Source organism: Typha angustifolia, chromosome 6 (genome assembly GCF_048772165.1).
Source record: "Typha angustifolia cultivar Huaian chromosome 6, ASM4877216v1, whole genome shotgun sequence".
In the NCBI taxonomy this organism is placed as follows: domain Eukaryota; kingdom Viridiplantae; phylum Streptophyta; class Magnoliopsida; order Poales; family Typhaceae; genus Typha; species Typha angustifolia.
The window spans coordinates 5145415-5167364 of record NC_133244.1 but is presented as its reverse complement, the minus strand read 5'-3'; the positions used below and the strand labels follow the sequence as shown (position 1 = coordinate 5167364).

The 21950-nt window shown below is 38.4% G+C and overlaps 2 protein-coding genes across 3 annotated transcripts; both read right to left on the bottom strand.

The window, feature by feature from the left end:
- Positions 1-1598: 1598 nt before the first annotated feature.
- On the bottom strand, positions 1599-3576 carry LOC140761735 (uncharacterized). Its single transcript, XM_073099190.1, has one exon. The coding sequence runs from the start codon at positions 3486-3488 to the stop codon at positions 1923-1925; it is 1566 nt and encodes a 521-aa protein (XP_072955291.1). The 5' UTR covers positions 3489-3576; the 3' UTR covers positions 1599-1922.
- A 15171-nt stretch (positions 3577-18747) lies between these two features.
- LOC140761094 (probable LRR receptor-like serine/threonine-protein kinase RKF3) lies at positions 18748-21113 on the bottom strand. Of its 2 annotated transcripts, XM_073098283.1 has the most exons (2): positions 18906-21113; positions 18748-18833 (listed from the first exon to the last, which is right to left on the bottom strand). In XM_073098283.1, exons 1-2 carry the CDS (start codon positions 20758-20760, stop codon positions 18823-18825), a joined length of 1866 nt encoding a protein of 621 aa, XP_072954384.1. In that variant the 5' UTR covers positions 20761-21113; the 3' UTR covers positions 18748-18822. The 2 variants fall into 2 exon arrangements, with proteins under 2 accessions (XP_072954384.1, XP_072954383.1); XM_073098282.1 differs by having other exon boundaries at positions 18748-21113.
- Between the last annotated feature and the right edge of the window lie 837 nt (positions 21114-21950).

Genomic DNA, 21950 nt, shown 5'->3' with positions numbered 1-21950 from the left:
TATGCTTGGCGACATCGACATATATAGTAAATGGTATTTTGGCAGCTAAAATGCAGGTGCATGCTAACCCATATTTTATGATTCACAGGGCCAATGATCATAGGAAAATGTTTAGTCTTGATGAACACTTTGTGAGCATTGTCAGTAATAGCATTGATCAAGCTGGACTCTGGCCGATTGCCTGGCCGATTCTTCTGAGCTAGCTTTGAGCTCGCCTTGCTTAGTTAGTTATGGGGAATGCCGAACAGCCTTAGCGGAGATTGAGTGAGGGTTCATCGTGGTCGGAGGTGCTGAGGCAATTGCGGCTCGAGCCTCCGGGTGGACTCAGCCCTTAACTCGGCGAAGGCTAGGTCTTTAGCTCCGGGCTTCTCCCTGCCGAGCATTGCCTGTGATGGTCTCACTCTCATGTAGCCACGGACCCTCCTACTCACGCACTAGCTATGAGCAACGGTTTAGCTAACCATCACGTGCTCGCTACGACAGTTGGTTTGGGTAACGGTAACGGCTGTTTTGTCCTACCCGTTTGAGGTGATTAGGTAGGTGTTAGTTATCCATGAGGTGAGAGGTACATGCAGGGCTGTCCTCTGTGAGGTTTGCGGGCTCGGCTCGAGTTCTAAATAAGCTGAGCTGAATTGATATTTTGAGATTGAATATATTATCAAGTTGAGCTAAATTTTTTTAGCTCAAATTGTGCTCGAGCTAAGCTAAGTTTTTTCACCTCTTGAGTTGAGCCGAGCCGAGCCGAGATCGGCCAGCTAGCTCGGCTCGTTTACACCCCCTAGGTACATGTGAAACGCCCTCAGATACATACAGATAGTGCTTCAACTTCATCCCTTCCTTGCTCATGTACTTTCTCCAACGTGGTGATGGTTGAGGTTTTAGAGCCTTTTGTAAGCTCTTGATGGTCCTCGTATTGCGTGGACTCGTAAAAAATGATTAAAAGAGTCACTTGGCTAGTTGGCTTGGCCATGGCAACAAGGCCAAGGCTAAAAAATGGTTCTATCGACCCCCTATCACGAGTCCTTTTTTTGTCCCAAAAGAAAGTTATCCAAGCAGTGAAACAAGGATTCTCTAGTCTGTAAATTAAGTTAAGTGGATTACACAACCCTTTTATGTTAATTCTATTAGAGGTCCACAATTCCTATACTATATAGTGTTGGCAAGGTAGATAAAATGGCTGCATCTTTTCTTTGAGACAGACGGGCTCGACTTACCTTCGTTAATGTCAACGACAACCTTCGAGCTTATTTTTGACCAATCTTCTGTTCCAAAATTCCCCCCTATTTTGGTGACATCTTACTAGAGATATTGCTCTGAAAGTTAAAAGTTCTTTTTTGTGGTAAGTCATATAAGAGAAGTTTCCTCTCTGGGTTGGGCTTAGGCTTAGGCTTAGGCTCTTCTCTAGCATACATTAAAGAAGACCCAAAATGGCATACCAAATGTAGTGTTTAATTAGAACTGATGCTAAAGGTTACATATATATTTTCCTGGATATTTAACAAGTAGCAGACTAAGAATAAAGCAAGATTCCTCTTGTTGTAGAAACTGTCCAAAACAAGAGAGAGAGAGAGAGAGAGAGAGAGAGAGAGAGAGTGATCTTCTATAAACTTTCACATACCCAAGAAAATATAAAAGGAATATTACTTCATTATAGTAAGAACAAAGCTAGTTGTTGTTCTACATCCAAAAAGGATCAAAGTAATATCTATGATTGATAAACTTGACCAAGATTCATTATTAAACATGAACTAGTAGTATGTCATTCCCTCCCCAAAGATCGTCCCAAGTCCAGGACAATGATTTCAGTAACAAGGATGTTACTAAAATCTTTGATTGAGTCACAGCACATCATCAACATCAAAAAGGAAACTTTTAGCCTCTTCTGGATGAAACAAGCCTGAATCACAGAGTTATGAGAAGGATCAGCGCACCCTCGCCGCATAAGCAAGGGATAACGCAGCCAAAACAGTTGTGGTGGCAGGATACAGCCAGGTCCACACTCCACCACCCTTCTTTTGCGCCTCCGCTACCGCAACCGCAAGCTGCAACACCTGGATCTCCCGGTTCAACTCTGCAATCTTCTCTACCTTTCCATCTAGTGATTCCTTAGCCTTCCCAAGTTCCTCATCTCTCTCAGCCTTGCTCTTCTTCAGCTCCTCTAGTTGCGACCGCAGGCTGCAGGTTTCCGACTTCTCAAAGTCGAGGTCTCTTGCAATAGAATCTATATCAGTTTGCAACTCTGCATTGGTTTCTTTATAGCCTGTACAGGTTCCTTGCAGCTCTGACACATTGGATTGAAGCCTTTTGATCTCATTCTGTAGATTACCAAGTTCAACCTCCTTCTCAGCTTTCACTACCTCAATTGCATCCTTTTCCTCTTGAATCTCCCGCATCCTTCTCTTCAGAAGTTCCAACTCCCTCATTGCTTCCATCTTCTTCGCATCAAAACGGAGCTTCATTTCATTCGTCTCCTTCTCTAAGCTATCAAATTCGACCTGAAGCCTACCTATCTCTTCTGTAGCCTTGACATTTCTCTCTTCTATGACAGAAATTTTACATTTCAGCGTTTCATCTTCTTCCTTCAGGGAATTAACGACGGCCTCCAAGTGATGAACTTCACCTTGCAGCTCATTGTTTTTATCGACGAGTCCTCGACGCTCCCCTTCCAAAGCCGATAGCTTCACAGCAACCGCCTGTTTTGCGGCTTTCAATGAGTTGATCTCCTCTTCCTTCGTCTCAACCTTCTCCTCCATCTCCCTGGCAAGATTATCCACCAACTTCTGGTACTCTTTAAGGCTTTCTTCCATCGCAATTTTCTCGCGATGCATGGAACACACAACTTCTTCTCTGTTCTTCACTTCTTTCAACAGATCGTCTCTGTCAATCTTTACCTTATCAAGATCTGCCTTAGTCTCCGAATTCCCGAACTCCAAAATCCTAACTTTGGATTCAAGCTCCAAGACAGAATTTTTCTTCTGATCAAAATCCCTCAGAATCTTATCCCTCTCCGAGACGAGCAAATCTAGAGATTTCTTGATCTCACACTTATCGCCTTCCGATGCTTCCAATCTCTCGTACGCAGCTCTAAGTTCTCGCTCCAGCGCATCCACCTTCTCCCCGAGAGATCTCACCCTCTCCACCGTCGCCGTCTTCTCCACCGCCATCACGTCAATCTTCGCTATAAGGTCGCGCCTTTCCCCCTCCGCAGCGAGCTCTAAGGTCTTGGAACCGCGCTCGAGGTCGGCGAGGGAGGAGGAGATCACGAGGCGGCCGACATCGCGCTCGACGTCGGCGAGGAAGGAGTGCTCGAGGGAGAGGTCATCGATCTGGGACTGGAGCTGGCTCACTTGCTCCCGCCGCTCAACCGTCTCCTTCAAGAGGAGGTGGTTTAACTTCTTGAGGCTCTCCAGTTTCTCCGGCGAGGGGTTCCTTGTCGCCTGCGTCTGCGCCACCGCCCCTACGGTGGAGGAAGACTTCTTCTTTGCCATTGGAGGAGGAGGACCAGAAGCGCCGCCTAGGGTTTTGAGAGAGGAAGAGGAGAGAGAGAGAGAGAGAGAGAGAGAGAGAGAGAGAGGAGCATTGAGAAATGAGAAGTCTCGAGTTATTTATAAGAGAGAGGACCGAAGGTATGGAGAGGGGGGAATTGACCGTTGGGTTTCGAAATTCGAATTCGTGGCGACGGAGACGAACGGTTGAGATTAACCCTAACTCTCACCTTATCGTCTTCCCCTCCGATTTTTTATTATGATTTCGCTTTCCAAAAAACCTCCTCTTTAATAATATATTTGCATTTTGCACATTTAGCCCTAAAGGTTTTGCTTAAAATCGAAGTATTTTCTAAAATTTTAATTATATCATTTTATTCTTTTATAATTTAGACTAAAATAAAAAAAAACTATTAATTCTTGAATTATTTTAAAAAAAAATTCCCCACCATAATTAATATTAAAATATCAAAATTGTCCTTTTCCTTCTATTAAATCTAACCATAGAATTATATTCTTAGATGCTCTTTCAATCTCTTCTATCTTTTTCACATCTAAGATTATTAAAAGACCTGAAAAAAAGAAAATCTTAATTGTTATCTAACTATCACAATATAACTCTCCATATATGATCAGGGAGTGAAAAACTTTAATTGTATTACAAATATAAGTGGAAGATCTATATTTACTCAGATAATTAAGTTTATTATATCATACAAATATTATGATAATTTATACTTTCTCAATTAAATTTGAATGGAAATAAAAATAATACCTACACACATTAGCCTAACAAAAAATAAGAAATTTTTATAAATCACACCCTATATTTTGCTTTTTTTATGATTTGCACCTGTTTTTGGAGATTTTATAACGTGACACTTCATTTTTCCCTATAATATTTATTTAACACCCAGAAAGAGAATATTCTATTATAATCCACTATGTAATTTATAACATTCCTAAATTATTCTTGTACTTGTCTCTAATTTTATTCATAACTTAACATTCATACTCGTTGCTTTTTCTTAAATTATGGAGAACATCACATAAATGCTAAGCCAATCTTAGAGCTTCTAAACTCCAAGTTATGAAGATCTTAGAGCTCTCCAAACGCCAAGCCGATTTTATTGCTTGCGACCTAAAAAATGGGGAGGGAGATGAAGAAAATTTGGGAAAAGATGAAAAAAAAAAGGTTTGAGCCGGAAAGATGAGAAAAATAGATAAAGTTAGGGAAAGTTTATAAGGCTTGTAAGTGATAGGAACTTTAGGGGATTGATTATAGATTGTGGGTTTTGATATAATTTTGTGAGGTAGGGTTTAGATAAGATGATTTGGATTTTGTGGGGTTAGGGTTTAATTCGGAGAAGAAGTATTTTATGAAGATTTAGGATAGATAAGGAACTTTTAAGAGCATTTTAGTAATATTTGAACTAGAGTCACATAAACTATATAATACGATTAATGTCAGTTAGCTAAAGTAACATTAGGATGCTAAATAAATATAAAAAAAAAAATAAAGGATCGCGTTATAAAATCTCCAAAACGGAGTGTGATTTATAAAATAGACAAAAGATAGGGTGTAATTTATAAAATTCCCCAAAAATAATGATACAAAAACGTCGTTATCCGTCGCTTTGGTTTCTGGTATATGAACGTTTGAGAAAAAAAGGTTTGGTTGGTCGTGGATGAGATATGGTACACGTGGCAACATCTTGTTTGGTGTGTGGCTCAAGAAGATGGGTGGGTGATGCATGTAGTAGCACGACCACTCGATTAAATGTGGTCCTTTTTATTTTACTCACCAACTCCTTTATTTTATTTTTTATTTTTATTTTTATATCACACTTTAATGTGGAGATTGAAAGCCATGAGAGGCACGAGGTTGGAAGATAGGACAATAATGCAAAAAATTAAAAATTAAAATATTACCAGTTAAATAGGTAATATTTTTTTTTTAAAAAAAATATTATCTTGCATTTTATTTTTTTAACAATTATATAATCTTAATAATTTATTATCCTCGTAAAATGGGTATTGATATCTTTTTATAATTATGATGAAAATTTAATTAAATTCTATCTCTTCGGTTATTTTTTAATTAATACATATATTTCTCATTAGTTTAAAATCTATTTAGACAAAAATTTGATAATGAATAATCAAATTTAAATTGAAGTTTGTCTCTTATAAAGGTAAAGAATCAAATTTAAATTATCTAGTATTAAATAATATCTCCTTTAATTACGGACTAATCATATCTAAAAAAGAAATCTTAACAGAAGAAAAGAGACGTGCAACTCAAAAGTTAGGTGCAGGTCAACTAATCTTCTTGACTAATATGTTATTTTTTCGTAATATAATTTTGGAATCGATACTGAGAAAATCAGTATTGGGTGTAAAAATAGGCTATTATAGCCGTTATATTAGGATTATAAATTTTAGAAGGGTATTGAAGTATTTGCGAAAACATGTCATAGTATCCAACCATACCAGATTTTGTGCTCAAGTGTTATAGGATATGGATATCAATTTGTCTATCCGGGGAAACATAGACTACTGAGGGAGGAAGGTTTTGAGCTGGCATTCAAGGTGTTGGCTATCTCTTTAGGCGACGCCACCATTGCCGACTCATGGATTTGGTAGTCTCACCCAAAGAGAGCCACGAGCTGGCTCACTCTATAGGTTCCTCCTCCCTTCGGAACCTCCCTCATACTACCGACATTTAGCTTGGCTGGGTTGGACTCTAGTAGATTAAGGTGGCAACGTGGGTCCATTCCTTCGTCTAGAAGTTGGCATGGTAGGATTACCTGTGTAGCACCAGTATCACGTTGTGGGATGGTTGCAATCTCTACGGTATACACAAGAAGACGGTGGATAGACCACCTCTTCTTCACCTACCGCTACTACAGCAAGGTGTAGACCACGGTGGAGGCTGGATGCAAGCTACAGCTAAGGCTACTGGAGAGGTATTTGATGTGATTCGGACTAGATCGAATCATCTCGAAAGACATTGGGCTTGATAGATCAAGTCTAGTTATTTTATTTATTATTCTTATGTGGTTTAGTCAAATTCTTCGTATGATAGGATTTTATTTAATTAGCTAAATCCAACTCTGCGTAGTTTTGAGAAAATATTCGCAGAATATTTTACAGATATCCGAATAATATCAAACTAATTGAATAAGATCGACAACCTTCAGATCTACAACTTTAGTATTCATGACTTCTTTAGATTCAAAATATATCTGCGGTAAATCGAAGGGTTAATCCAAGAAGATAAGGAAGATTGATTTAGTTAAATTTATTTTAGACTTTTTGATTTAATCTTTATAAATAGGGCCTTATGGCTTGTATCTTAGGCATGTTTGGAATAAAAGATTAGTTAGCTTTTGCCCTGGCATCTCTCTCAACTAGGCCGCAGGTCTATATCTCCCTCCTCCCTCTTCACCAACTAGCGCCACCTCTTCCGTTGGCACGGTCTCGTCTAGCTTCTAATCTCCCTCTACTACCGATCCCCCTAGTCCCGTAGGATAGACCTACTTTTCCCCCTTCGTCTCTTTATCTTAACCGTCTCTACCTCCCGTACGGTTTTTACTATAGGTGTAGGCCAATCATAGCCTTCAACTATCTATCGCATCCGCATCTGTAAACCATCACCACCATCATCTATTGCCGAGCCACCACCATCAACTACTCGGCCTCCACTCCATCATCACCTCCATCCTATACCTAGGAATCCATGCCTCCACCCGCGAATCCTAAATCCCGTGCAGAACCGCTACGTATTAGATCAGGCCGGTTCGTAACATTATTCTACAAATTGGTTAAAAGCTGTGGAGTGATAATACAAGCTTAGACGGGACGCTGCCGGTCCTCGAATGACTTAAGCTCAAGACCGATGGGGCGGCCTCATCAGGATGCTACCGAGGTGGGGTTAGGTTAGAGCTGGCATTGCTGGTGGTGCTAGCTTGGGATGTCCACCCTCGCTGTAGAAGCATATGGCTTGAGGCTAAGGCTTCAGTTGGTTAGGAACAATGAGGGTAGGCTTTTAATGGTGGAGATGGACTCACAGTTTCTTGTGCAAATCCTACGACGTGAAACCACCTACCCATGGAGGATCAAGTCTGTGATAAATAACTATTGTAGCCTCGTTAAAGACATTGAGGAGGTGCGTGTTAGCCATATTTTTAGAGAGGGCAATCAGGTGGCGGACTAGGCCACTACCCAAGGGGGTATTTTGGGGCCTGCTATGCAGCTCCCCCCACGAACTCTGTAACCTACCTTCTCCTCTTCGACACTTCGGCTGCCACCTTGGGTTGGAGTGTTCGTAATTTAAGCTGAGCTCAACTTCTCTATATATAAAGATAATTTGTCCGACCTCATATTTGAATTATTCAATAGTCTTGTCCAAATACTAATGATTTAAGGAGTGCTGTCCTAATCTATAATTGCAAATCAATTTAGTTTAAGTTCTGCGAAGAAAATGAAGTAAAATTGAAAAAAAGAAACTTGCTTTTGTCTTTTCAAGTAAATCCCTACTATGTTTCTAATATATACTATATATTTAAAGTAAAAGTATGTTTCTTATAGATTTACAAGACAATATGGATATTTTCTACATTAACTGTGCCCATATTAAACAAACAATGTAATTCCTCGTCTGGTTAGTACATAAGCTTCCTTTACTCTCCCTGATTTGTAAATAGCACCAAAACATCATTCTTTCTCTCTCTAAAAATGTGCACAACTATAATCAGCAAGCATAACTTCAAGTTATGCATATTTTTCTATCTAAAATAGAGAGGTGTCATAAAGTTATCAGTTTTATTCGCATTTTGCTATCAGTCTGCTATTCGAGAAATAAAAGTGGATATTGATATAATTTGCCAATATCTAATCTGTATTGGAACCACTTTCAAAGTTTCACCCCTATTTGGCAAGCAATGAAAACTGCAAAAATATCCCTACATTGCAGCAAAATTTTTAAACCAAGCACAAGATTGCAGTATGCATCACTCTCAAACGAAAAACGAAAAAAAACAGCACAAGTTATACCTGGCAAATAGTTGATAGAGTTACTTGCAAGCACCTTTACTCTATTGACAACTCTTTCCACATATTTGAGACTTGAGAGGCCAATTTGGAAGTTCTCGTCATTTAGAAAGAAGGCATGATACCAAACCTAATCGAGTGCTACCTCTATGTTAATCCTGTATGAGCCTTGAAAATTTATTCGATTACCCTACATTACATAGAAAAGGAAAAGAAAAGGTATAACAAAGAAAAAAGTGAGTAAATTATGAAACAAACTACCAGAGTGAAAGATTTCATCTAAGCATGTATACGAACCTGCAGATTATCATGTGATCAGGACACTAGGATTGGCTTTTGTATTGTTTGCACCAAGAATGAAATAATCTGAAATATTTGAACTCCCCAAGATATAAATTGGATATTTTAGGTGCCATTTTAGCAAGGAAAATGATCTATGAAGAAACTTACCATGCTATCATGATTAAAAGAAGAGATTGATCTAGCAATAAGTCGGTAACTTTTACATGAAGTATCAGACAAGCTTCAAACACCACTGAATAAAGAAACTATGTGATTCACTGCTATATGCATCAGAATTGGAATCCATAGAGTTACTCTGAAGGCTGCGAGAAGGAGGTTTGCTTTCTAGCAATTGTTCATACCCTCAAATATTATGGTTTACATGGGGATGTTTACTTTGAAGCCCATGAAATGTAGAGTAAATACAATACTAGTTTTATATCAAGTAATTCTTATCTCATTGTATCACAAGAAAGCAACCTCAATAACAACATTTTACTTTCATCACAAGAATGAAAAAAACTTGTGCCATAGATTCTTTTCTCTTGAAGTCAAGCATACACAAGAGAAAGGAAAAGGAATAACAAACGTGACAACAGATATGCAACACATGCATAAGTTATTGGGGGATTTTTAGATTCATCTACATTGACAAACCACTGGCCAATATAAATTTTTAATAGACATGAAGTCCAATATCAAAGATGTATAGCTACCTTTACCAAGCTCAGTATTCAGTACCAATCTTGGCCAGGGAGAGAGATGAAATATGAGATTCTGATACAAATCGACTTGGGGTCGATCCGAATCAGAAGTAGTTCTACATAGTCAGGGAAGAATATTCACCAAATATTCTCTTTATTCTGATAAATTACGAAACCAGTTGAGTTAGCTTCATAACCTCCCGATCTACGTTTTTGTTATTCAGACCCTTTTTGAGTTCAAATAATATCTGGGTTTAATCTGGATGGCAAGCCGATAGTGGAGTTGGTGGCGAGTGTAGTCGGCTTGTAGAGATGGAGATGGCATGGATAGTTGATGATAATGGTGGTGATTAGGTAGATTGATATTTTAGAGGAGGAGGAGCAGTAGATTGGCCCTACAAGATTAGGAAGATCGACATACGAGGGAGATTTGAAGTAAGATGAAATGGTTCCAACAGAAGAGGCGGCGATGGTTGGCGAAAAGGAAGGAGGGAGATTACGGCTTGCGGCCAAGTTTAGAAAGAAGATAGGGAAAAAACTAATTAATTCTTCGTTGATACATACCTAAGATACAAGCCATACAACTTTATTTATAGAGAATAAAACATAAGAGTCCTAAACTTAGTTAAACTAGTCTTCTTTATCCTTTTCGGATTAATTCTTTGTTCTGCTAAATTTGTAGAAACTTTGAATATGAAAGTTGTAGCTTATGACTTCACTGAGCTTATCTAAGTGGTTTCATAATATTTCGACATTTGGTGAATACTGATTATTTTACTGAAACTGCACAAAATTTAACTGAACTAAACTTAGCTAATTAAATAAATTATAACCTTCTAAAACTCCAACTAAACCACATAAGTACAATAATTAAGATAATTAGACTCATCGATCGAGCCCAATGTCCCCATGATGTGATCCGAGTTAACTCGATTCGTATCAATTCACCACGCTTTCGATCACGTTATCCTCAATGTGTCTATGGTGATTTTTAAACTTTTCGTGGTTGCCAAATTATTTCCTCCAACATCCGAGCTGAGTCCAAGAGCGCAAGACTAATGGTTAAGGAGGCTACAGCTGGGCCAAGTGTAGCCCAATGTGGCCTACTAGTTGGTGCTCGACCACTTAGTCCAAAAGTAGGACTATACCCACCCACAATCCAATGCAGACTTGAATCTAGTTTTGGCCTCACACTGAGGCTGATCTTGAGGCTTTAGCATGTCATTTATGGGCTGAGGGGGTGGCCCTTTCGTAGCCCTTGGTTCTGGCCATCGATGCTGGATCGACGAGGTCCACTCACGATTCATCTTCCCCAAGATGCGTTCAATGTATTCCGCCCATGAATCACCCTTCTCAAAGTGGTCGATTGCCAACGTGGTTAGGAATAGCTCCCGGTTGGCTGGTTTCGCTGATAGTTGCCACTGCTCGACCTATAGTTTGATAGCCGATGGTAGGGCAGAAATAGTAGGAATCAGCAGTGGAAAACTCAGTTGCGGTGTAGCCAAGATGGCTAGTCGAGCTGCGATCAATAACAACTTTTTAGCGTTTCTTTGTATCACTTTAGCATTTCTTTGTGTCATGACTAGCAACTGCTGCACATGGTTTCCATCGCCATAGAAGGGTTTTGGTGTGGCTGGGGCCAGCTGGTCATGGTGGTCCAAGGAAAGATGGATCTAATACCAATTGATACGAACTGACTTGTGGTCGATTCGAATCAGGAATAGTTCTATATAGTCAGGAGAGAATATTTGCCAAATATTCTCTTGATATCGAAAAATTACGAAACTAGTTAGATTAGCTTCATAAACTTTTGATCTACGATTTTGTTATTCTGACCCTTTTCAGATTTGAATGATATCTAAGTTTAATCTAGATGACAAGACGATGGTAGAGTTGGTGGTGGGTGTGGTCGACTTATAGAGATAGAGATGGCGTGGATGGTTGATGATGGTGGTGGTGACTAGGTAGATTGATACTTTAGAGAAGAATGGGAGAAGTAGACCGTCCTTATGGGACTAGGAGAATTAGCGGACGAGGAGATTAGAAGCAAGACAAAGCTGTTCCGATAGAAGAGGCGATTGCGGTTGACAAAAAGGGATAAAGGAGATGCTGCCGGCAACCAAGTTGAGAGGGGAGATAAGGCCAAAGCCAATTAATCGTTCATTAATGCATACTTAATATACAAACCATAAGACCTTATTTATAGAGAATAAAACATAAAAGCCCTAAATAAACTAATAAACTTAACTAAACCAGTTTTTCCTTGTTGAAACACATTCAACTTTCAAATTTGTCTTCCATTGCATTTTTTTCATATGTTTATGCATATTACAAAACTAAATGGAATTATCTTCAAATTCATTAACCAATTCTAAGGACTACAACACGTCCAATGACGCGATATGCTCCCAGAAACCATGCAGTTGTACTATGGCACTGCATGGTCCAAGCTTACAAGCTTGAACAGGCATCTCCAATTAGGCCTTCATACCAGCTGAAGATAGAAAAGTCTTCTCCAAGTTCTCTAGGGGTGAATCACTAAATTTTACTACATAATTTGCATAGAATACTTAATAAAGTACATTATGCAACTCAAAAGAAGCTAGGAAGTAAGAACGGCCTAGAAAAGGCATAACTGGGTGTCGCCCATTATTTCTCAAAAAAGGACGGCCTCAAAAAGGAAATGGTATTAGAGAGGAAGTAAGAACTACATCTTAGACACTCAAGAAACCTGCACCAAAGGAAGACAAGGAATAGATAAAAACTCATACATCTTGTTTGACTAGACGTGGACCCTCCCCACAACAAAATATAAATGCTAATTACAGGTTGTCCAGAAATTAAGTCACAGAGAATAACTAAAAATATCAAGGCCAGTGTAACATGGCAAAAAAGAAAAAAGATTACCATGTTATCACGGTTGCATGAACACAGACCTGTCAGGATAGTACACGTGGATTCAATTTAAATAATCAGAAAAAATTACGAAACGGGGAGTATTTTTATGTATATCAGTAAAACGTAGGAACCTTATGATAAATAGAATGTTGAAATTTTTTCCTTCAAAGATATTAATGTTTCTAAAGTAGTACTCTCCCATACAACTCTGCTACCATCTAGTTTCTTCAGATTCCCACGCTTTCTTACAAAGAGGACCAAATTAGCAATTTGAGACTTGCAAAAGCACCTCCCTTTCACATGCATTTAAATCTTTCTGTTTACAAATGAAGCCCCAAGGACTACTCTTACCATGAAAAGCAAAGTTATCTGTGGTCCACCTAAACCTCAGCCTCAAGCTTTACTGTCAATTCTTACAAGGGTTGCCATCTGCTAGATACTCAAGAGTCACATGAAGTTTCCTCAACAAACATTCTGGCACTGAGATTTTTCAAACTGAAATGGACTTATTTTTACAAAGATTCATGCAATTCTGCTACTAGAGGCTTAGAAAAGCTTGTAAGTTTGACCTAATTTGTTGTGCGAGTATTGCTCTCCCATAGAAAAGCTCAACTTCCAATAAAAGGTGACACATACAATCTGCTTGCTTCAACATATCTCAACTCGGTCATCAAACTACTGAGGTTGCTTGTCGTCCATGATCAATCAATAGAGTTGGTGAACATTCCCTACCTATCTATCTTGTTTTCTCACTCATATATATTCTTTTTCCTGACCAAATAGGCAAAAATGTTGAATCAAATTTCTCACCATTGCAAGTCCAATGCATTCTGAGTCAAGGAATGCCAAAATAGTGTGTTCATGCAAATGCTAAGACCGTCTATAATCAATAGTAAAGCAGGCATCATAGTAAGATAAAGTTGTATACATAGTGATACTTTACTTTGTTGTCTAAAATAAATTTATATGGCCAATTATGAAAACTAAAAGAATTGAGATTTTGCTAACTTAATGATATTTCCAGATCAAATAAAGCTCCTACTGTTCTAAAGGAAAACAAAACAATGTGGGAAGGTACATAAATTAAGGATACCCACACAATGATATATGCAGAAGTTCTTTCCATGATATATTTCATGTCAAGCATAACTTATGTAATAAAATGAAAATGAGAAGTGAGCGCATCCATAACATAGGTATTTTCTATAAGCATACTAAGGACACCACAAAGAAGACCCACACAGGAAAAACACACAAATATAAATGAAAGATGGGCAACAAACTTTCTGTTGGCTGATGAGCTGAATTCACTTTTTCTTCTCTCTTCCCTTCACCCAAAGAACCTCTTCTGAAATTGATTGCACACATATGTGGAAGCCCTCAGTCAAAATACTGCATCTTTTATGACTGGATGATAATGCTTCTTTATGAAAGCATGTTACTAGGATAAAGAAATTACGAGAAGGTAGAAGTAATCATAATTTTAGATGCAACTATTGTTAACAAGTCTACAGAGGATCATACTATAGAGTAAAGAATCACTTGTTGAAAATCACATGGAATTAGGGGTTCTTCAAAAGTGGGCAATGAACATTTATAAAAATGAAAAATGTTGTTGATATGACCGAGTTGAGGATAAAAAATTTGATGCCTAAACAAATTCCTTTGCCAAAATTTGTTTAAGCTACATATTCTAGTAGCTTATTTGGAGTTGGAGGTGTAGGTTTGATATCAGAGAGGCATAAAGAAAAAAAAGAGTAATAAGGATGCCAGTTATTGAAAAGTCATTTAATTAAGATGCTTGTAGCCAATTAAATTATGAGATTGCAAAGATATTCTATTTAGTTTGGTTGTCTTTTTATTTAGTAAGAAACCTTTGCTATGTTAAGAGCCTTTCAATTACAGCTAATAATAATATTTCTGGATTTGTACCCCAACAAAGAGAGCAAACATTGAAATGTCGCTAAATCATATTAGAAGAGCATGAAGGGGGAAAGGGATAAGTATTGTATGTGATGGTTAGATTGATACCAGAGGCCGCTTATAAATATTTTAGCGTTGACTAACCTATGTTCTTGAGGGCTGGTAATTATAAAGGAGAATATAATTTTTTTTCCATTTTTAATTTGATTATTAAAATCATTGAAGCGGTTGGACATTTTAATGTAGTTCAAATAGTCATAGATAATGCACATGTTTCTAAAATAGTAAAGATGCTTCATGAGGCAAAGTTTCCTTATATTTTTTAGACTTCATATATGGTTCATATTCTTAACCTACTTTTAAAGAACATATGCACAACAAAAAACATCGAGACAAATAAAATTGTGTTTGATGAGTGTAATTGAATTTCAATAATTGCAGGGAATATAATGTGCATAAAAAATTGTATTATGCAACATTCCATGAGGTTGGCTGTATTTAATAAATTTGTAAACTTAAAATTTATTATTATTGCGAAGACTTTACTGCAGTGATTATGATGTTGAAAAGATTTAGAAAATTTAAGAAGAGTCTTCAATTGATAAATGGAGTTGTTATAGAGAAGATGACGTACTCAAAACAAAATTTGTTAAAGATAAAGTTCTTGATGTACTTGCCTTCACAGAGCTTATATATAATATGCTATAGGTTGTAAACACGGATAAACTATATTTATATTTGATATATGAGATATGGGATACCATGATTAAAAAAGTGAGGAAGATCATATTTATGCATGAAAATAGGAAGGAAAGTGAGGAATGAGGAATCTATTTTCTATTTAGTGGTGCCCAAGATCTTAGTGAGGACGATTATATTTATGTATGAAAAAAAAAAAAAACGAAGAATCTCTTTTCTATTCGGTAGTGCAAAAGATCATTAGTGGATAGATAGGATAAAAATAATACACCACTACATTGCTTAGCACATCCTTTGAACCCAAGGTTATATTAATTTCTAGTCTCTTTTTTTACGATTTAATGTTTTATTATTTCTTTCATTGTTATGTATTGTTTATTAATTTAAAGATTATGTTAATAAGTATTATAGCTCAATATAGATTCAAGGGGATCCAAATCATTCACCATTACATAAGAATTTGAAATTTTCTAATATGAGAAATAAATGCTTAAAAAGGTCATTTCCGATTGCAGAAAAATGAAAAATGGTATACAAAGAAAATATCAGTTTCTCTACAACAACTAGAACTTTTGTTGATTACGATTATATAGGAGATGGAAATGAATTTGATCCATACATATGATGGATTGCTCATAGTGCTTCTGCTTCTATTCTTCAGGATTTAGCATTTAGGTTACATAGGCAACCTTACCTTTCTTCAGGTTGTGAGAGGAATTAGAACTATACTTTCATCCGTTCAATGAAAAGGAACAAGACAAGTCGATCGAAAGATAAAGATTTAGTATATATGCATACGAATCTTCGCCTTCTGTTAAGGAGCTCTTCAGATTATTTGGAAAAGGAGACTAAGTGGGACACCCAGGAGGTTGTTATGATTTTTTTGATGCTGCAGAAGTATTAGAGTTTGTCAATCTCTCAATTGATGAATCGGATTTAGAGACTATAATGTTTATTGATGAAGGCCAAGGATCTACCACCAGCTGAAGATGAATAATCAACCTTATGTTGCCTTATTACTTTATAATGATTGCTAGTTTTTAAAATTCTATGGAACTCAGTTACTCAAACATGTTTTGTAGCTTGTATTGATAATTCTTATGGCTTGTAATGATTGTCTTTCAATCTCTCATTATCTCTAAATTCTCATGAATACTTCTTATAGCTTGACGTGTGCATATTTTGCACTATTAGATTATAAACTTTTGCTTTAGATATATCAATAAACTATATGTATATATATTATTTGCTTATTTATTTATTACATTGTGTCTTGTGCCATCTCCATGTCCTATTTTTTCAAGATTTGTCATATCATCATACTAACATCGTCTTATGCCCGTGTCCTATTTTTGTGTCTGTGTTTCATTGATAATTCAAGTCTACTTGAAAGTTTAGCAAATATATATATTTTTAAATTACTGCGATGACTTTCTTATATGACTCTTACGAAATTTAGAAAATAGTCTCAAGCTAAATCAAATTTTATTTTTCTTAAATGACTAATCTCTTCAATGGTCAAAGAAAAAAATATGCCGTATTTATCATATAAGAACACCTTCTAATGACTCTAATTGGATTGGCTATAAGAAAAGGATCTGAGCATCATTTTGAGGCTAACTTTTAATCGATGTAATTCCACTAGCATAGACCCAAAATGAGAAATACGACACTTATTGAGATTAAAACGTTTCGAATAATAAGCTTTTGAGCATGTTCTTAGCTTGTTAATCGCATTATTATTACTTGTGCTTATTACTCACGTTATGAGCATGTTAGGTAATAGTATTAATCCTTGAGCTTTCATTTTCAATCGTGCTATATGGATTCTAGGTTTTATTGGTTTTTGTGTGGATTCACCAATTGAGCTATAATTGTTAGCTTATAAAACTTCCTTTTAGAATTTCAAATATTGGTCAACATGTAGAATTAGTGTCATGCACTGGAACTCTATCTCCACATATTTTGGTTTTTTTACTTTCAATTATAGAAGTTATTTTAGTTTCAATTTGAAAAACTATTAGTTATCTTAGTTTTCTTTGGAATACATTTGTTGTCTAACTTGGATTTCTTTATTTCCATTTGGAGTTTTATAAGTTGACTTTGAGTTATTAATTATATTGAGTTCCTTTATATTGTGGACTTTGGAAAATTATGCTAAAGCTTTTGTATATCTCAAATTCTATTTGGTATTGTGTACAGTCATGATTCCAGTTTCAGTTCATGGCAAAACAGCTGCATACGAGATATAAGAAAAACCTATATTCATAAAGTCTATGGTTCAAATGGCAAGAAAGCTTGGCAAAGTAAAACTACAATTACAGCAACCATGAAGAATGCTTACTCTAGAAATTGAGATCCTGTTGAAGGAAACAGTGTTGACAGAATCAGAAGTCAATGGAAATGCACAGTACAAACTCAATCACTTGACCTTAATCAGTCATCAAATAAAGTTTCAGTTGTGGAAGATATAATCGCATTCCAGGATTGAAGATCAACGAGGTAGAATCTGAGAATACTTAATTTTTTCTCAGATGATTCAAATGACATGATAACAATCAGATCACTTGCAGATTTCATACTACAATGAATCACTAATTCTTCAAGATATTTGCAAGATGTTCAAAGATAAACATGGTCAAATGGAACCAAAATGATGTGAACAGCTTTGCAAGAATAATCAAAATTGGAAATAACATATATGTACAAAAGCATCAAAATTCATACGAATATATATTTAGACTGTACGGCTGAACACAGGTGGACACCACCCCCCCCACTGTCTATAATCGAGCTAACTTGTTGTGTATTCCACTTGCAGTGAAAGAATTGATCAAACTTCAAACTATCCTCACGCATGCTGTGCACAAGTGCAGATGGCCATACTACTTGGCCTCGACCACAGAATTGGATATGCATGGATACTGTAATTCCTTTAACAGCAGACTATATAAGATATAATCAAACAATTTGACATTATTACTCATTGCTGAACCTAGTATATGGAAAACCTGTATTCGTAGCTGCAGGATGCAGAATTATAGTGGATCATTATAGATGTAGCCACATCAGCAAAACTTTGAGAGTACCTTACCAAAAACAAAACTTAAAGGAATTGAATGGGCCTGACCCAACCAGTGGAGCATGTTGTTTAACTTGATAAAAAGCAAAGAAATATTAGCAGGGCTTGACATGTTGTGATCCTCTTGAATGATGGTTGCCTTCAAAATCACAATTGATCAGAGAGAAGCTATATTCCTTTCATTTCCTAAGATCTTGAACTGAGGTCAGATTTACCAATTTTTTTAGCAATTCCTAGTTCCTACCGTATGTAACGTCACCTAAGGTCCTCCCCTCCTCTTCCTAACATTTCACATGATTAGATGTGCCTTGTAAGTCGTAACAAAGCATCCTCATATTTTTTGCTATAGACGCCCATAGCATCCCAATATTCTTGTTTATTCTCTAGTCCACCTAGTATTGCTGCACATCTCGCTTAACACTTATGCTTGCTGAAGTCAACTAGCAAACGAACTACAAAATTCTCATTCCATAAGCATGATTTGAATGGATCATAACTGGAATTGTTAATGAAATGGAATATTAAATCCTGCTCATTCTGAGACTATCTACAAGAAAATCTCGTGATTTTGAATCAAAAAAACCAAAAATTGCAATAACTAAAAAATGCATGCAACGTACCAGATTGCCCTGTGAGAGCTTCAAAGAAATCTATTCTACATTGAGCAGTGCTGCATTACTCAGGTAAGTCAGCATCAGACTTTCTCTGAGAAATCAGAACTAACATTGTCATTTCCATAAGTAAAAGTCTGGAAGCCAGCCAAACTAAACAGCTGACCTGAGCCACTGCTGCTCACTGATCTCTCAATATCATCCAAGTTTGCAGTGATGGGTATGGGTCGGTCCGGAATCGACGGCACCGCCAAGTCAGTCTCCAGTATCTGCACAATCTGATCCATCGATGGCCTCGCATGTAATTGAGGATGCGTAGAGATGATGGCAACATGCACATACTTCTCTAGCAATTCTCTTGGCCCTAACTCCTCCATTCCTTCCTGGATGACATCTAATGTCTTCCCTTGCCGCACCAGTGACCAAGCCCAATCGGTTATCACAAAGCTCTGGCCTTCGCCAAGTGAAATGAACGCCTTCTTCCCACTCAAGATCTCGAGGAGGACGACTCCGAAGCTATATACATCGCTCTTTTCAGTCAACTGCCCGTATAAGGCATACTCTGGAGCTACATATCCAAGAGTCCCGGCAACCCTGGTGCTCACATGAGTCATCCCCTCTGGCGCAAACTTTGCCAATCCGAAATCCGCGACCTTGGCTTCGAAGTCCTCATCCAAAAGAACATTATTCGCCTTGATATCCCTGTGGATTATCGCTGGCTGAGCTCCGTGATGCAAGTAGGCCAATCCACGTGCCATCCCAACGGCGATCTTTTGCCTAATCGGCCAAGAGAGCTGGCTCTCCCCGGAGCCAAAGAGGTGGTCATGGAGGCTCCCATTTCGCATCAGATCGCAGACTATTATCCTCTGGTGTCCCTCCATGGGGGTTGTGGCGATGCAGTAGCCTCTCAGAGCGACAAGGTTGATGTGGCGGACGCTCGCAATGACCTCCACCTCGTGGGCGAAGCTGGCGTCGCCGGCGGCCGAGCAGTTCTTGAACCGCTTGACGGCGATCTCCGACCCGTCCGGGAGGGTTCCCCGGTAGACATTCCCGTACCCTCCTCTCCCGACTATGTTGCCTACAGAGAATTTCGCCGTCGCTGCTTTGATCTCGTCGAAGGTGAACTTGATCAGCGTCGTGCTGGCGCTTATCGACTCGAGGGCCTTCGAATGCGATGGCTTCGGTGGGCCCCTCGTCCGTCCCCGCCTCTGCCTCCGCCGCCGCCTGATTAAGAACCAAACAGCCAACCCCGCGAGGATAGCAACCGCGACTAAGCCGGCAACGAGTCCGTAGACCCATGCGGCGACGCCGCCGCCGCCGCTGCCTCCGCCGGCCGAGGGAGGCTGGGAAGTGGAATTAGAGCTGAGGAGGAAGAGGCAGAAGGCGGTGCCGTTGTCGGCGGGACCGAAGCGGTTTACTTCGGCGGCGGCGTAGATGAAGGGGTAGGCGGCGCAGCCCACGACGGTGTTGTTGTCGTCGGCGCTGGAGAGGTAGTTGGCCTTGACTCGGTTGAGGCTGGTGGTGCAGGCGGTGCAGACGGGGACGGGGAGGAGGGAGACGTTGCAGCTGCGAGCCATGTCATCCCGCGCCGTGATCGGCACGACGGCGTCGAACTCCGCGAGAGTACTGATATTCATGCACGGATCCGCGATCCAATTGGGCTGGTAGCCGCAAGAGGAGGGCAGAGCAAAGGAGGACGGAAGAACCGGAGCGAGGGCGGACTGCAAAGAAGACCAGCAAGCAGACGCAGAAGCTTGCGGGGGGACGAAGCGGGAGGCAGCGAGGAGGTACTCGGCGAGGACGAGGCGAAGGGATTGGAGGGCGAAGCCGCAGCGGGAGGAGTTGTCGGAGGGAGGCGAGGAGGCGGCGGCGGCGGAGACGAACTTCTGGAGGACGGAGAAGTCGAGAGGGCAGGATGAGGTGTTCTGGGAAGAGATTTGAGTAGGAAAAAGGAATGAGTAAAGGAGGAGGACGAAGAGGATCAGCTTGTGATCTCTTTGGCTCCTTTTCTTGATTTCCATTATTGGATTGGGGGCGGAGGAGGAAGAAGATTTGGGTACTCAGTTACTATTTAAGGGTAAATGGAGTGAGCTTGATGCCTGGTGGGGTGGGACTGCTAGAATTTGATACTAGAAGAAGGTTACTATTATATTGAGATAGGGTGAAGAAAAAAGAGGGAACTGAAGGAGAGACACACAGAGAGAGAGAGAGAGAGAGAGAGAGAGAGAGAGAGAGAGAGAGAGGCTTCTTGGAAAAGAGAGGGAGAGGACGGAATATCAAAGTAGGTAGGCTGAGAAGAGATTTTGGTTGGAGAACTGGGAGGGAGTTTGTATTGGTGAAGACTGCTGCTGTGGTTGGAAGTGGAGAGGAAAAGATTTGAGAGAAGTAATGTAGTTTATTATATATATATATATATCATCTAATTTACCTTAATAATAGAAGTCACGTTTTTTATTCTCTTATAAACTTTGGGTTAAAATCTAATAAGCATTACATATACTCTCACAGTTAATCTAATTATTTAGTATGGAGTTGTTTGGTTTTTATAAATACTGCATTAATAGAAACAATGTATTGGTGAAGACTGCTGTTGTTGTGGCTGGAAGTGGAGCAATCAATTAATAATAGAAGTCACATGTTTGATTCTCTTATAAGCTTTGGGTTGAAATCTAATATAGCATTTCATATACTCTCGGAGTTAATCTAATTATTTAGTATGAGGTTGTTTGGTTGGAGGTTTTTATAAATACTGCATTAATAAATATAATGTCTAATCCAAAAACCAAAAGACTGTATGTAGCCAAACTTATCCCCCTTTTGTTTTTTTTCTTATTTCAACTCAAATTTAATTTTTCTTAAGTTGAGAATATAATTGCAGCCTTTTGATTCTAAGAAATATAACCAAATACTTATAATTATAATATCAAAATAGTATTACAAAATATAACAATCAAATAATTTTTATCGAATACATAACAAACCAAACATGTGTTTAATAAATACAACGATATATAATATAATCAATCGAACAATCTATTTATTATTTTAAATACAATCGTCTCTCACTCGAGAAATATGCATTATGAAACATAGAAAACCAAACAGCTCCTGACTAAATAAGTTTATAACTTATCTATTCAAGTGTATATTGAATTTGAATGCTAACGTGGGAGTTAGATTCTTGAGAGGGAGAGATGGATAGAGACTGAGG

Coding starts and splice junctions, on each gene's coding strand:
- LOC140761735 (XM_073099190.1), bottom strand. CDS start 3,488: ATGGCAAAGAAGAAGTCTTCCTCCACCGTAGGGGCGGTGGCGCAGACG.
- LOC140761094 (XM_073098282.1), bottom strand. CDS start 20,760: ATGGAAATCAAGAAAAGGAGCCAAAGAGATCACAAGCTGATCCTCTTC.